At 38.2% G+C, this 17,907-nt stretch overlaps 1 protein-coding gene across 1 annotated transcript in view; it reads left to right on the top strand.

The window, feature by feature from the left end:
• kin (Kin17 DNA and RNA binding protein) overlaps positions 1-17,907 on the top strand; it is an 82,903-nt gene that overhangs the window by 6,850 nt on the left and 58,146 nt on the right. The window contains exons 3-4 of the mRNA XM_039761318.1: positions 13,633-13,676; positions 13,798-13,920. Of these exons, the coding sequence (XP_039617252.1) occupies positions 13,633-13,676; positions 13,798-13,920 (167 nt within the window). The remainder of the gene's footprint in view (positions 1-13,632; positions 13,677-13,797; positions 13,921-17,907) is intronic.

The following is a 17,907-nucleotide window of genomic DNA, read 5'->3' on the forward strand; positions in this document are numbered from 1 at the left end:
ATGTAAACAAACAGTAGTAATCTAAACCAGTGTTTCCCAACCTCAGTCCTCGGGGCACACTGTGGCTGCAGGTTTTTGTTCCAACCAGATCCCTAATCATTGGCAACACCTGATAACACTGATCTAATTTAATTATCTGGTATTATTTTTCTTTTATTCTACATTCAGAAAAGCACATCAGCATGATTTTTACATTTATAAGACATTTAGAAATATTTCTGCTTTTGCTATAGATTTAAATGCTTAACTCTCTTTTATTGATTTCATTATATTTTGCCCTTTCTCTGTGCATTTTTTCCCCTTCGTTGTATCTTATTAATGACAATTAAAACTGAGCAGAGTAGACTCGCTGGCAAACAACATTGAATAATCAAATGCTGGAACTACTTTAGCATCAGACCCACTAATTAATAAATAATGGATTAATTAAACAATTAGAACACCTAGAAAAGCAGAATGAAAATCAAGATGAAAATATTGTTAAAAAGAAAAGAATACATTATTCCCATATAACTGCTTGGTACATTTTTATATATAATTGTGTTTTTGTTTTTTTTTATAACCAAACTTAGTTTTCTAATTTCTATATTGTTCCCAAAACACAGAACTTGGGAAATAACACATCACTTAATTAGCCCAGGGGGGTATTGCACAAAACCAAGATAAGGAATTAAGCTGGGATTTTCTGGTTATCCGGGCTGAATTTAGCCCTGACTCGGTTGCATGAAGGGAGGCTAAATTAATCTACATTAAGTTACTATGGAGATTTACACTTTGCAGCTAGCCTGCTCCAGAGCAGGCTAACAACCAGGCTAAGATTAATCTTAGTGATTTATCGGCTAGTTCCTCCCTAAATCCTACTAGATATTAATGTGTTTTAGTCATTTCATGGTCCTGCATTAAAAAACTAGATATACTGTCATTCATCTATTTATGCGTACTGTTATTTTAGTTATTATTGAAAACTGCTGTTCATTTCACTGTCAGAGGTTTGATGAATATATATATTATTCGAGATTTAAAGAGATTTAAAACACCCAGTGAGGAAAGCACATTTTCCTGAGCAATTATTACTTTGCTGTCCACAATGAATGCCAACACAGTGCAAAAGAACTATACTATACAATATGAGAAATAGAATATAGACTATGTATATCTATATATGCAAGTATACAGTAGAAATGTATTGTTGAATGATAAAAAATATCAATATATTATATTTTATTGCAGTTGATGAGATAAGAAATGGCTCCTCAATTTGCAAATGTGGTTTCAATTAAGTCCGTAACGAGGTCAATACGTAGTATATATAGACTAAAGATTTGTGTGTTTCCTATCCACAATGGCTTGCCCTTTGTTGAATGATGTAGTTGATGAGGAAGTTTTAATACTCAGACGAGCATTCAGGCATGAAAGAGTCTTCGAGATAGGGCAGACCCATTGGCCTTTTCAGACGAATATCTGACTGAGAGGTACAGATTCTCAAGTGATGGCATCAGATATTTGTGTAGGCTGCTGGGTCCAAACATACAGCACAGGACCGCACGGAGCCATGCTCTCACTGTCCCACAGATGGTCTGCATAGCACTGCGATTCTTTGCAAGTGGCATGTTTCTGTATTCTGTCGGTGATGCAGAAAACCTCAATAAAGCCACTATTTGCCGCACAATAAGAAAAGTAAGTCTGGCATTGAAATCTCTTGTGCACATATTTATCACCTTCCTGGCCACAGAAGATTCATCCACATCAAGGAGGAGTTCTACAAGATTGCAGGTAACATGAATAATAACAGATTACTACAAAATGTTACATTAGCACAGTCACAGTATGACAGTCATTGTTTTGTGTTATAGCTTTTCCTAATGTAATTGGTACAGTGGATTGCACCCATATTCAGTATCCAACGCCCTCAGGGGCACATGAGGGAGATTATGTGAACAGGAAATCCTTCCACAGTGTCAATGTTCAGGTAAGAATAAGTAATGGTTACTGTCAGCTACATAATTATTCTGTGCATTAAATTACCTTAATAGGCTATATATTGTTACAGATGATCTGTGATGCTGACTGCCTTATCACAAATTTAGAGGCAAAGTGGCCTGGCTCAGTCCACGACTCCAGAATCTTTCGGCCAGTAGAATTTACCAGAGACTCTCTCTAGGTAAACCACCCCATTTTTTAAGCACCTTGAACAGCAAGAGTACAGTACTTGTAAGAATTATGTTTTGTATTCACAGGTGAGTTCTCTGGTGTGCTGCTGGGGGACAAAGGTTATGCCTGTGAGACATTTCTGATGACTCCCCTTACAGACCCCCAAACCCCAGCACAGCAAGCTTACAACCATGCCCATGCCAAAACCAGGGCTCGAATTGAAATGACCTTCGGCCTCCTGAAATCCCGATTTCAGTGCCTGCACCACCTGAGGGTCTTCCCAGACAGAGCATGCGGCGTGACTGTTGCCTGCACAGTGCTGCACAATATTGCCAGCCTAAGAAAAGAAAGGGCTCCCAGAGTTGCTTTGGATGTTGATTGGGACAATGCTGCCATATTCCCAGATAACAGAAATGGTAGACTTGTTAGAGAACAATACATTGCAAATTATTTCAGTTAATTTAGTTTTGATTTAGCCCATCCCTTAATAAAGGATAATGTAGGCTATATAACTTTTCATGTGTACATGCATTTTATTTGGCATCAGTAGCACACACTGTGGTTATCTTCCCAAATTCTAGTTCCACTTCACTGGATCGATCACTATAAAGTGTACCTGACAGTCATAAAAATTGTAGAAGACCACAATGGTTTTGGAATATTTTTCTTTTATTATTTTGCTGTTATCACTTGTCAGCTTGGAGCTGTGGACAGAACAAATTATGATGATTAATACATTGGGTTACAGTCATGGTTACAGTATGAACTGAAGTCACTTACTTCTGTTTGTAGTTTCTGGATTTCCAGTTCTAGTTTCCTCAGTGTCTTGCGTTTAATTTGCATGTCAAGGTCCATGTCCTGCAGCTTTCTTTTGTTCACATCAATCTTGACTTCTGAAAGCTCGATCTGTCTCTTAAGATGTGTTGTGTAGAGATGTCTGACAGTTTGTGAATTCTGTGAACACCTTTTGTTAGCATAGCACAATTTTTGCATAATGTAAATTTACTTTAGGCAATACTCACTATGTTACCAGGCTGCTTATCAGACTGCCCAATGTCAGGATCCTTTAACAAATGATATTTTCTATTAGTACCACTTCCCTGACTTCTTATCTATTATAAACTTAAAAATGTGTCCATTTCCACAAAATTGACATGATACCTCGAGCCTTCTAGAGTCCAACGACACGGTCTCATCATCGGCAGAAGTGCACTCCACTGCTGTAGATGTGGCTTCCCTCTGCCATATTCATTACTGGTATTGATATTTTTGACAGAACACGCAAAGCCAATGATTTAATAAAGAATACTCAACGCAAATCATAGTCTGGGGATCCAAAAGTGTAAGAGTGTTACCAGCCACTGCAAGGTAAAGCAAAGTCACACAGTCCACATAACAAAATATAAATGGATTTTAATATTTTCCATGCGCAGTAGTATGGCAATAATGTACATTGTATGAAGAGGCCAGTATCCCTTGCTGGGCCAGAGTCAGTGGCTGTCCCTCCCTGGATCCCTTCAATCACTGGCTTCCCTTTATTTGAGTCCAGGGCCAGCTCCTCTGCTGGGGTGAAGTCTTGGGTTGGAGGGCCACCCCGTACCAGTAATATGACTTTTCTTTTTTATGGCTAAAATCAGCACAGATAATAAAATGTCAGCAAACATGTCACCTATGTTCTCAGCAAACAAGTCACTTACCAGCCTGCAAAATATTCTTGTATTTAATCTTGACTTGCTGCCAAGTCCTTTTTTGGCCAGACATGTTTGTTCTTTAAGAGGAATAGAAAGATACAAATGATAAAATAGATTAGATGGATAAAAATAGAGCAAATTATCTGATTATAGATTACATCAAATTAATTAGAAACAAAACCTACATACAAATAGATAAGAGTAAAAGGATTAAACACATTAGAGACATAAAATAAACTAAATATATCAAATAGATGCATATAGTGGGTAAGTGTTTGCAATTATTCTTCATGTTAAATGCATGTCCACTGGACACATTTAAGGCAAAGTATACAATTATTTTTGAAAATGACAAGTAACTCCTTGAATTGTAATTATGAGGGTTTCAGTGGAGCACTGGTTATTTGGACTACTTACGCATTCAATCGGTCCGCTATTGTTTGCCAGGCATTCTCTCTTTGCTTTATTACAGCAGCTGTATTGCCTTTTTTACATATTATATGTTTCACTTCTTCATACGTTTCCATAAGAAGCTGTTGCTCATTAGGCGAAAAGTATGCCGCACGGGTTTTGTCCATTTTTGCATCGGTGATTCTGTGATCGATTTCGTGATCTTTTTAAGAATACCATGAACGCGCATTTATCCAAACTATATACACCTGGCTTAACATATCCGCGTTCTCATCCTGGCTCAGCAAACGTGCAACGGATTAAGCCAGGATGCACTGATTAAACTAGGTCAAGCCGCGACTGTTCTGTTATCCTGGCTTTCTTAATTCTACTTTTGTGCAATACCCCTCCGGAGTCCAAATTAAAACAGAAGCTGGTTGGAACAAAAACCTGCAGCCACAGTGTTCCCCCAGGACCGAGGTTGGGAAACACTGATCTAAACAAACTTTCAGTGAAAATGTAAACACTTGCTGCTTATAAGAAAAAAGTAAAAATGTTGTCAAAACTTAACAGTTGCCTTGCATCTTTTTTGGATTATCTGAAAATGAGCTGGATTATCTGAAAATGAGCTAGAATATCAGTGTTGGAACGGTTCACAATTCACCAAGAAAAAGTGAAATTGTAATGGAACACATTTTTTTCCTGCAAAGAGCATCACAATTACTGCAACACTGATCATTTTACACACTGTCACTATTTTACACACTGTCACTATTTAAAAAAAAAAACTACAGCAACAATCTGTTATTATATGTACAAGGTGCAACTGATGTCATTGATGAAATTCAGTAAGTCACCAAGCCAACTGCGCTTGAACTGGCTCCACGCAAGCACACGGAGACCATCACTGATGTTTGCAGGTTAGTCCAGTGCAGTGGCTGAATCCCTGGGACAGTGATGCTGATTCGCTAGAGGACGGCAGTAATCATGAGCTGGCTGCTTAACAAATGTATGGCACTGACTGATCAGCTCCGGCATGCTGGCAAATTGCACTGGGAACCGACTATAGCCGGTTGTAGTGTTCAATAAATGTACGTCGCCGAATATACTGTGCTACTGCGTTCTGGCAAATTACACTGGGAACCGACTGTAGTCGGTTGTGGAGTTAAACAAATGTATGTTGCTGAATATACTTGGCTCCAGTGTGCTGGCAAATCGAATTGGGAACCTACTATAGCTGGTTCTGAAGGTTTAAGGGTTAAGTTCCGAGGACACTTTGACACAGTATCTCTGAAAAGGACGTTTAATGATTACATCCATCAAACCAGGGATGCGCCCATTCCAGCAAGCATTGGGCGCGAGATAGAAACAATCACTGAGGAGGCATCAGCTCATCGCAAGGTGAACACAAGCATACACATACACTCACCTAAAGGATTATTAGGAACACCATACTAATACGGTGTTTGACCCACTTTCGCCTTTAATACTGCCTTAATTCTACGTGGCATTGATTCAACAAGGTGCTGAAAGCATTCTTTAGAAATGTTGGCCCATATTGATAGGATAGCATCTTACAGTTGATGGAGATTTGTGGGATGCACATCCAGGGCACGAAGCTCCCGTTCCACCCCATTCCAAAGATGCTCTATTGGGTTGAGATCTGGTGACACTGGGGGCCATTTTAGTACAGTGAACTCATTGTCATGTTCAAGAAACCAATTTGAAATGATTCGAGCTTTGTGACATGGTGCATTATCCTGCTGGAAGTAGCCATCAGAGGATGGGTACATGGTGGTCATGAAGGGATGGACATGGTCAGAAACAATGCTCAGGTAGCCCGTGGCATTTAAACGATGCCCAATTGGCACTAAGGGGCCTAAAGTGTGCCAATAAAACATCCCCCACACCATTACACCACCACCACCAGCCGGCACAGTGGTAACAAGGCATGATGGATCCATGTTCTCATTCTGTTTGCGCCAAATTCTGACTCTACCATTTGAATGTCTCAACAGAAATCGAGACTCATCAGACCACGCAACATTTTTCCAGTCTTCAACTGTCCAATTTTGGTGAGCTTGTGCAAATTGTAGCCTCTTTTTCCTATTTGTAGTGGAGATGAGTGGCACCCGGAGGGGTCTTCTGCTGTTGTAGCCCATCCGCCACAAGGTTGTGCGTGTTGTGGCTTCACAAATGCTTTGCTGCATACCTCGGCTGTAACGAGTGGTAATTTCAGTCAAAGTTGCTCTTCTATCAGCTTGAATCAGTCGGCCCATTCTCCTCTGACCTCTAGCATCAACAAGGCATTTTCGCTCACAGGACTGCCGCATACTGGATGTTTTTCCCTTTTCACACCATTCTTTGTAAACCCTAGAAATGGTTGTGCGTGAAAATCCCAGTAACTGAGCAGAATGTGAAATACTCAGACCGGCCCATCTGGCACCAACAACCATGCCACGCTCAAAATTTCTTAAATCACCTTTCTTTCCCATTCTGACATTCCGTTTGGAGTTCAGGAGATTTTCTTGACCAGGACCACACCCCTAAATGCATTGAAGCAACTGCCATGTGATTGGTTAAGTAATTGCTTTAATGAGAAATTGAACAGGTGTTCCTAATAATCCTTTAGGTGAGTGTACACTAGCGTCATTTTAGCGTCTCCAAATCCCCAAAACCTTCATGTCTTTGGAAGGAAACTGGAACACACTGTGGAAATCCACCAGGAAATCATGCAAACTCTGGGCAGGCAACACCAGATATGTGACTCCTCTGCGAGGCAGCAGCGGTAACACTCTTGCCACCATGTCACGCCCACATTTGTAATTATTAACAGTATTCATTATTTAAATTAAGTTAATTTATCTGTAAAATGTTACATACATTATTTAATGCATTTCATTGTGACAGTGAAATCAAACACAAATCTAAGGATTTCAAATGTTTATAGAGAGCTGGAATATCATACATTCAATGTGTTCTGTGTGGCAATTGCTGCTTGCTGCTGCTGTCAGTTCAGGAGGAAGCCCCAGAAATAGGAAGCGATTTTCAACCGGGTCAGTTTTCAGATGATTTTTGCGATGGTCTACTTCAATGATAAAATAGATTATGAGATTAAAGTGGACATTTCAAGATTAAAGCTTTTCACTCTAATTACAAAATAGACCTTTTTACTGTCTTCTTAATTTTTTTCTCTGTGGCTCAAATACGCTGCCGTTCATTCTGATACAGATGGAAAATGCCCCTTTTGTTTGCACTAATAAATGCTGTTGTCTGCAAGCTGCAATCATCGATAAAACATTATTCAGTACTTTTTTCTATATTGTCATAAATATCATTATTGCAAACTTCCTTGAAATATCGCAATATAATTTTGAAGCTATATTGCCTACCCGTATTAATAACCCAGAAACATTTTTAATATTTTTCCTTTGTGTGGAATAGAGACAACAATATCCCAGACACAATGAGCATCAAAGGGGACCAACACTGAATAAACAGCAAACAGTATCAAGATGTCAATGACACAGGGTAAAGTTATTCATTTTCTGGGATAAGTGTGCAAGACCTAAACAAACTCTGAATGATACCATAAATTTTACAAGGTACATTCACTCAATCACATGCACACACAAAACACACTAATATTAATGTTGCCAATAAATCAAAGAGCATTGTTGAAACCAGAAGTCATGTCATTGTGCCTAGCCTAGCAAACACTGTGTTATGTTTCTGTATCACATAACACAGGGATGAGGGCGAGTCTTCCTCCTCCACAGTGTCTGTAAACATATGTGCCCTGCTCAAATGTTTGTGCATCTCTGTTGTGTCTTTTCTGTCACTTGCTTACCATCTGTTTTTTCAAATGTGTTCACAACTGAAGGAAGTAATGACGCAATTGTACTCAGCCTAAAGACGTAATTAACTCATCAATGAAAGTGATTGTTGCCAACGTTTTTTATCGATAATGTTGTTACAGCTCTAATGCAGTGTTCAAAAACCTGAACAACTCATATGGAAGTGCTCAAGGGATACCTCCAGTACTGTTCTTTGTTGCCGAAGGAAACCCTGGGGCATTGTCTTTCTATACTGGCAGAGTGCTGTCTTTTTTTTTTTTTGTTTTAAAATTGTAACCCAGTCCAAACGCTAACTTGTGTGGCAACCCCGTCCCCCCCACATGAAGATGGACATACTGTCAAGGTGGGTTTTGCTCATCATGTTAACCAGGCAATTCTCAATCAGTGACTCAAAAACAATGTTTTTGTCTTTGTGGTTATTAAGATTAAACTAAATTTTGTTGTGGCATGCATCATATATCGTTGGCAAGGATGTCTTTGAACAATATTTTCTAGCTGGGACGTTGTATCCTGAGTTAAGCTTTTTAACCAGTTGCTTAAAGCCCTCCTTTTCCACAGTTTGGACTGGCATCATACCCTTGGCCATACAATTTGTAACTGCATCAATAATTTTCATCCACTGTTTTCTGTTCCTATCATAGAGTTGGAGGCTGACACACTGCTCTCGCTGTCAGATATGTTTGGGCTTGTGACATTGTTGTATGCCCTAGGGAACGTAAATGCATTGAGTCTGTATATCATTGATATCGTAAGATGAATCTTTTTTTATCACATAAAAATGTATACCAGTGTCATTACTTCAAACAACACAGGGTTAAGTAGCAGGTAAAAAAAATAGTTCTTTTTATTGAGTATGGTTTGGATTTTTTTAGAAGATGGATTCAGCCATGGTTTTTAACCTTGTTTTAAACACAGTGTTCTTTATTTGCGCTTATAAGATTTTAACCTCCACAAAGACACTTATTATGGACCAGCTGTACCCGGCCACGCGTTGCTGTGGCTAAGTCTGGTTAAATGGAAAAGAAAGAAAAGAGGAAGCGCATGTTTCTAATATGTTTAATTTCACAGTGCTTGTGGGTATACAATATTTTTTGTTGTTCCATTGTCTGTGCAGATATAGAGATTGTCTGGTTTGCCGACTCTAGAACACGCAACATATAATTGTCCAGGTGAGAAGCAATCCGTGTCTTAATCTAAACCGCACAATTCTAAAAATTGGCCCTGAGCTTTGTTGATGGTGATTGCAAAATCGAATTGGGAATTGCAATCTCTTAAATTGAAATGGCATATCCGTTGGAATCATAGGAATGCGAGGAATGAGGACATCTTCACCTTTGAAAGGTTCTGTCAAGATTGTTGCTTCTACAACGTTGGTCATTAATTTTTTTTACTGGAAGCCGCATGCTGTTGCAAAGCTTTGGCTGGTTGATATTGCGCAACATGATAATTAGGACGTCGATTTTCAATTGCAGTACGTGCGGTGGCATCCCTGGCAGATCGAATGAATTCAAAAATTCTGTTGGATAATTAACCGCTTCATCTGCTTCCACAACAGTGTTGACGGACTTGTATGTGACTGCCTCGCTTTGAATGTTAGACTGAATAATATTGTTAAGTTCGTAGACGTCTTTGTTCTTGGCCGCAAGAATAGCTCCTTCACTCAGCCAATCGTGATTCTTATAATTGGTTTGAATATTGGGAAGTACTTTTTTTAACCAATTCTTTTTTTGACGTCACTAAATTGCAGAAGTTATGAGGCAATGAAATTCATCCTGAGATCAGATCAACCGGCACCTTTCCGTTCCCAATTTCCAGCAATTGATGTGAGAATATTTCAGCTGATCGCTCGTTTTGCAGCTGGACATTCATATTTGTAGTTAATTTTAACGTCTTTTACTTGTCGCCACAAAGTAGAGTATTTCAGGCAAGCATTTATTTTGTCCGCTGGTGTCGATCGAGCAATTATAGGTAATGTTTGCCTGAAATCTCCTGCAAGCAATATTAATGCGTTCCCAAATGGTCTGATGTTTCCACGCAAATCTTGCAATGATCGATTAAGAGCCTTGAGCGGTTTTAGTGTGCGCCATTGTGCATTCATCCCAAGCAATAAGTTTGCATTTCTGCAATACTTTTCCCATGCCGGATGCTTTGGAAATGTTGCATGTGGGAGTTTCAATGACATGTTCAATGGCAATTTCAAAGCGGAATAAGCAGTTCTTCCACCTGGTAGCAATGTCGCAGCTATTCCGGATGACGCAAGAGCTAAGGCTATGTCATTTTGGGATCAAATTGCTGCCAGAATCAGTCTAATTAGAAACTTTTTACCAGTTCCTCCTGGCGCATCTAAGAAGAAGATTTCTCCAATCTCGTTATTGACAGTTTGCATTATTTGATTGTAAATGCCTTTTTGCTCAAACGTTAGCTTAGGAATATTTGATTGCACATACGACAAAAGATCACCTGTGTTGTAATTTTGTTCACGACGCAAATCTACATCAAACGAAGCAGCAGCAGATCAGGTGATGGCATTCCCAATTGATTGAGAACTTTGTTCGTGATTTCTAAGCACAAATCTTCAATCATTATCAACGCTTCATTGTAGATTTCTGCTGTGAAATCCATGTTCATATTTGAATTTTCCTTGTGTATTCAACGGAAAATATCTTCAGCCATGTGCGATTTATATTTCTCCCATAACTCTGTTGGAGATTAAGGAGAGCAGGCAGTCAATATGATTGCAAACAATGCACGAATTTGATTTGGATTTGACGTGTTGCACGTGTCATTAATGCATACATCCCAGTGTCGGTCGTACTCCAATAAATTCAGAGCTTAACATGCATTGCGGAAAGTGGCACGTGTAACGCCATTGACAATTCTCAATTGCTGGAAAGATGTTGGACCGGGCACATTTACCAACAGCATGCGAAGAAAGAAGCATTCATCTTGATTGGGATGCACAGTGTGCAGTCTGCCTATCGTAGTTTCTTTGAATATGCCAGGTTGTCCGTCGACTCGCTCTCCTCGTTTGCGTCGTTCAAATGATTTTCTACTCGCATTCCATGTGTAATACGTAGGCACTTCCGAATACAGCAGTGTTTTCGCAAACGCGTCATTTTGATATAAAGTGAAGAAAGCAGTTAACGCTGTAGCCGGTAGATTCAGGGCTATTTGTTGCACATTTGCAGCAGTGAAATAAACGCATTGTCCATTTTCTAGATGTACTGCTAAGTGAACAACAGCTGGACTTCATTCATGTATGGGAAATGAAAGAATTCGCCATACAGCTTCATTGCTGCTTATGTAGCTTCCAGCCTAATAATGTGCGATTTCATCGATATGTATGACCACATTCCTATCACTTCTTTCTGGTTGCACACCAAAAACTGCCATGTCGCTACCTTTATTCACGTACTTACAAATGTATTTGATCGATTTAACGGAGTTACAGTATTCCTCGTTTATGTGCGCTTTGTATGTTTTTGATAGCAAAGGCGAATATGGAACAACCCACTGGTTATCCACTTCGATGCTACCGTTTCGCATTTGTGTGGTTGCCAATTTACCGCAATTTGGAAATTGTAAATGGATCGTAAATCGGAAACATTGAAATGGAATTGTAAAATATTTAGTATAGTGTGTGTTGCTTTTACGTCCAACAGATGGCGCTGTTTTTCAAAAAAGCATGTTTTTACCTGACATCTATATAATAGTAGGTATATAAAAACACGCGCGTATTCGAATGCAACGTTGTGTCAAAATTTCAAAGCAATCGGTGAAATGTAGTTGCACCATGGTTTATAGCTAATTCACTTTGTTACCTGGTTCAAGATATACAGGTGCTGATCATAAAATTAGAATATCATGACAAAGTTGATTTATTTCAGTAATTCCATTCGAAAAGTGAAACTTGTGTATTAGATTCATTCATTACACACAGACTGATGTATTTCAAATGTTTATTTCTTTTAATTTTGATGATTATAACTGACAACTAATGAAAGTCCCAAATTCAGTATCTCGGAAAATTAGAATATCAGTTAAGACCAATGCAAAAAAAGGATTTTTAGAAATGTTGGCCAACTGAAAGGTATGAACATGAAAAGTATGAGCATGTACAGCACTCAATATTTAGTTGGGTCTCCTTTGGCCTGGATTACTGCAGCATTGCGGCGTGTCATGGAGTCGATCAGTCTGTGGCACTACTCAGGTGTTATGAGAGCCCATGTTGCTCTGATAGTGGCCTTCAGCTCTTCTGAATTGTTGGGTCTGGCATATTGCATCTTCCTCTTCACAATACCCCATAGATTTTCTATGGGGTTAAGGTCAGGTGAGTTTGCTGGCCAATCAAGAACAGGGATACCATGGTCCTTAAACCAGGTACTGGTAGTTTTGGCACTTTGAGCAGGTGCCAGGTCCTGTTGGAAAATGAAATCTGCATCTCCATAAAGTTCGTCGGCAGCAGGAAGCATGAAGTGCTCTAACACTTCCTGGTAGATAGTTGCGTTGACCTTGGACCTCAGAAAACACAATGGACCAACACCAGCAGATGACATGGCACCCCAAACCATCACTGACTGTGAAAACTTTACCCTGGACCTCAAGCAACGTGGATTCTGTGCCTCTCCTCTCTTCCTCCAGACCCTGGGACCTTGATTTCCAAAGGAAATGCAAAATTTACTTTCATCAGAGAACATAACTTTGGACCACTCAGCAGCAGTTTTGTCTTTAGCCCAGGCGAGACGCTTCTGACGCTATCTATTGTTCAAGAGTGGCTTGACACAGGGAATGCAAAAGCTGAAACCCATGTCATGCATACGTCTGTGTGTGGTGGTTCTTGAAGCGCTGCCTCCAGCTGCAGTCCACTCTTTGTGAATCTCCCCCACAGTTTTGAATGGGTTTTGTTTCACAATCCTCTCCAGGGTGCGGTTATCCCTATTGCTTGTACACTTTTTCTACCACATCTTGTCCTTCCCTTCGCCTCTCTATTAATGTGCTTGGACACAGAGCTCTGTGAACAGCCAGCCTCTTTAGCAATGACCTTTTGTGTCTTGCCCTCCTTGTGCAAGGTGTCAATGGTCGTCTTTTGGACAACTATCAAGTCAGCAGTCTTCCCCATGATTGTGTAGCCTACAGAACTAGACTGAGAGACCATTTAAAGGCTTTTGCAGGTGTTTTGAGTTAATTAGCTGATTAGAGTGTGGCACCAGGTGTCTTCAATATTGAACCTTTTCGCAATATTCTAATTTTCCAAGATACTGAATTTGGGACTTTAATTAGTTGTCAGTTATAATCATCAAAATTAAAAGAAATAAACATTTGAAATGCATCAGTCTGTGTGTAATGAATGAATCTAATATACAAGTTTCACTTTTTGAATGGAATTACTGAAATAAATCAACTTTGTACCTGTAGATAGAACTTGTAACTTATGATCAGGAGCCTTTTTACAAGTATGGTTACTTTGTTATGGTTTTTTTTTTTTTGATGTTTTTCTTTTTTTTTTTAAATGGAGCATTTATGTGTGTGTTTTTTTTTTTAAGGGAATTCAAGAATGACTTTTTGGAATTACTTCGAAGACGATTTGGTAAGATGTTTAGAGAAAATTACTCAAATCCTTAATCTGAAACAATCATGCTCTATTATAAAGCTGTTTTAATGACCACCATTTAAAAATGTCTAATACCTTTTCAAATACATGTTTCTAGGGACAAAGCGAGTACACAATAATATTGTATACAATGAGTACATCAGTAATCGAGAGCATGTTCATATGAATGCAACACAATGGGAAACTCTTACAGACTTCACAAAATGGCTTGGCAAAGAAGGTATGTCTTGGTTTGCTAATATATCTTTGTAAAATTAAGTAATATTTGTTAAATTAAAATAAGAAATGCTGTATTAGAAATAAAGTTGCATCAGTTGTTATATTCAATAGGTTCTGATTTCTGTAAATAAAAACATAATTAGGTTCTGAATTAAATTTTTACTTTTAAGGCAATATACTGTCTTCATTTATCATGTGAGAGATTCAGATCAGTATAGTAAAGCTAAAATTCAACATTGTATGTATATGTATTTATGCAGTGATTACTCCACATAAAGAGCATGTCCAAATGTATGCAGACATATATCATCACTTATAAAGGACATAAAATAATACTTTTTAAACTGTAAAAATTAAATTGAATAGTATTAACTTTGTGCCATAGTTGTTTCATGTGCAGTATGAGCAGTGTTAGGATGCAAAATTGCTTAAGCTTGGGGTGTTGTACAGTCAAAAGGATTTCTGTGTTGTCAGAAATATGAGCAGTCTCATGAGCTGATTTTCTGATGTTGCCATCATATTGGTTAATTGGTATTGCATTTCAGTACGCTGTAGTATAGTGGCTGTACAGGGTATTGCCTTTGTCATTTTCAGCTTCTTCAAAATGTTGTCATGTAGCAGCACACATACAACTACTGGCCAGTGAAAAGTATGTGTTTGGAAGCATGGTGTTTTAAGATACAAAACCGGTGTTTCTTTTCTCGGAGAGAGATTCTTGATCAGGATATTCCAAAACTTAACATATAAATAAACAAAATGTCTATTAAGGTAGGCATTGACAAGTGAATCAGTGCCATATTGACAGAATCAAGGCAGCACTTACCTGGTTAACTTCAATAAGACAACGTCCATTTGAATTGAGAACAGTAGTTGTCACTTAGTTTGATGGCAATCAGGCAGGTGAATATAAAAACAAACTAGTACATGGGAGATGGCTGATTATTCATAGAAAACATAGAAAAGCTTGACATTCCATTGCATTGTAACATTAGTGATTTTGGGATTCATTAACAGCAGGACCTGTGACTTGTTAGTACAAAGTTAAGTAAATTGCATCTATATAGCTCTGTTTATGTAGTTCTTGCCAGGTATTTAGCATCTGTTGAAAGAAACTGCGACTGCGCTATCCACACACTGCTGCTTTTCACTACTAAATGTTAATTGGGAACACTGATTGACCAGACACAAATCTCCAGGAAAAACTTCTATTTACTTTATCAATGAATTTTATTAGAAGAACTTCAACAAATGTTTGTTGAATGCTTTGTTGTTGACGTTACTTAAATTGAGCACTAGCGTATTTTTTTTTTGAAAACCACTGTTTAGATGAATTAGTCCTTGGTTTATTATCTGATAAATCCTCACAACTATAACATACATCCCTCTATTTCCTGACCCAGGTGATCCATTTTAATAGCCTATCATAGTAACATTTGCCAAAAAGCACCAACTTAGTTCATTGCAAAGTTCCTATGCACACTCATACTTACACTTGTCACACCTTTACACAATCTGCCTGTTTTGCATGTGTTTTAGATGTAAGAAAACAACTCATTTCCTTTACTCTTTCTTTTAATGCTTTATAACGATTTTTTTTTCTTTTGAATTTATTAAAATCAAATAACATTCCATACAAGCAAGTCAAATTTTACAGAACTAGGTTTGAATCAAATAAACCCCCAGGGATTTTCCACCAGCATCAAAAGTAGTATGTCCAGTGTCTATTATTTTTTGGATCTACGCATTTTATGTAATCTATTTGTTTGCCAATCATGCAAAAAAGGCTAAAACAAACTTTAATAAAATTTTGCATGTGCATTGCAATTGGTCCAACATAAAATATAGGATACCAGTAACGGTGCACTGCACGGTAATGTGCAGTGAATACACTTGACTTGAGCATTCATAGTTTTCATACTCTTTTCTCTGTATGTTTAGCATTTATTTGCTCAGAGGTTGATGCACTTGCTGCTCTTCTTTCATTGCCATCTTTTCGCGTAAAACTGATTAAGTCAGTGTTTGTGTTGCAATTAATTAGTATGTTTTGTTTAATTTTTCACTTAAGCTGGCACTTAAGCCTTCAATCTGCCTCAAGAATAATTTAAGATATGAAGAGGTAGGGGAAGTGACGGCAAAGGTGGTAGGGGTGAGAACGGTGCCCGTACGCATGTGCTGGACAGTCTCCCTGCTGGCTGCTGCCAAGAGTTAATTCTGCAGTGAAATAAAATAAAAAGAGGAGAAACCTTGGAAGTTAACTTCGTGAGCTGGAATGTTAAAGGCCTGAATCACGAATTAAAGAGAAAGAAAGTACTCTCTCACCTAATAGGTCTAAACGCTAAAATAGTATTTTTACAGGAAACCCACTTACTAAGCAAGGATCAGTTCCTGCTGCAAAAAGACTGGACTGGCCAAATGTTCCTTTCTAGTTTTACAAAGAAAACTAGAGGTGTGGAAATTCTCATACATAGAACAGTACCATTTGTAGCATCAGATGTAGTATTGGATCCTGAAGGGAGATGTGTAATGGTCATGGGAGATTTATCTAACTGTAAAATGATCTTGATTAATGTTTATGCACCTAATGTTGATGATAAGGAATTTATACAAAATTTATTTGCATCCATTCCCAATCTGAACACTCATAAATTTATAATGGCTGGGGACTTTAATTGTGTTCTAAATCCACTTTTAGATAGGACTTCTTCCACAGGGGAACGGCATCTAACACCGCAAAGATAATTACAAAGTTTATAACTCATCACAACTTATCAGACCCCTGGAGGTTTTTAAACCCAAATTCAAGAACATATTCTTTCTACTCACCAGTACATCATTGCTACTCAAGGATTGATTACTTCTTTATAGACAATAACTTCTTGCCTATGATTAAATCTTGCAAATACGATGCTATTGTTATTTCTGACCATGCACCTATGATCTTGGAGCTAAAATTACTAAGCCCCATACACTCACCCCTTAGATGGCGCCTCAACCCGCTTCTATTAGCTGACGAGAATTGTACAGAATTTATATCCAAACAAATCAAATTCTTTCTAGAGACAAATACATCCCCCGAGATCTCTGCAAGAATACTCTGGGAAACTCTTAAGGCCTTCTTAAGAGGACAGATTATCTCATATGTTTCCCACAGAAATAAATCCGAAGCCAAGAAAGTAGCAGAGATAAAGCGAAATTACTAGAATAGATGAAGAACACACCAGACTACCAAGTGAGACTCTACATAGTAAAAGGCAGGCTCTACATTCAGAACTAAACTTCTTGACAACTAAAGAAACTGAACAACTAATTTATAAATCCAGACATCATTACTATGAACATGGAGAGAAAGCTAATAAGCTTTTAGCTCAACAAATTCACAAGCAAGAAGTGCGCAATGCAATCTCAGTAATCACCAACGCAAACGGAGGTAAAATCGTTGACCACAAAAATATAATGCACACTTTCAGAGACTACTATAAATCCCTTTTTACTACTGAGTTTAAAGAAGACAATACACAATCTAATGCATTTCTGGATACATTACAGATACCACAAATAGACACTTTTAGTGCGGAGGAACTTGATAAACCTCTGGCGTTATCAGAATTACTAGATGCTATAAAGTCACTCCAAGGTGGGAAAGCAGCAGGCCCTGATGGCTATCTTGCAGAATTTTACAAGAAATTCTCCGTTCAGCTAGCTCCCTTGTATGAAATCAACTGGACAAACAAACTGAGGAAGCATGTACCATAAATTAAAAGACTCATTGTCCGCAGAAAGCAGCGAACCAGCGAAAAATCCATGATATATATTTAGATGTGCTTACATTTAAAATCCGCGATAGAGTGAAGCCTGAAAGTGAAGCGATATAGCGAGGGATTACTGTATACACATATCAACATATATATACACATACATATACATATATACAGATAAATATACATATATACATATCCATATATATATATATATATACATATATATATAT

The sequence above is a fragment of the Polypterus senegalus genome, chromosome 8 (genome assembly GCF_016835505.1).
Source record: "Polypterus senegalus isolate Bchr_013 chromosome 8, ASM1683550v1, whole genome shotgun sequence".
Classification (NCBI taxonomy): domain Eukaryota; kingdom Metazoa; phylum Chordata; class Cladistia; order Polypteriformes; family Polypteridae; genus Polypterus; species Polypterus senegalus.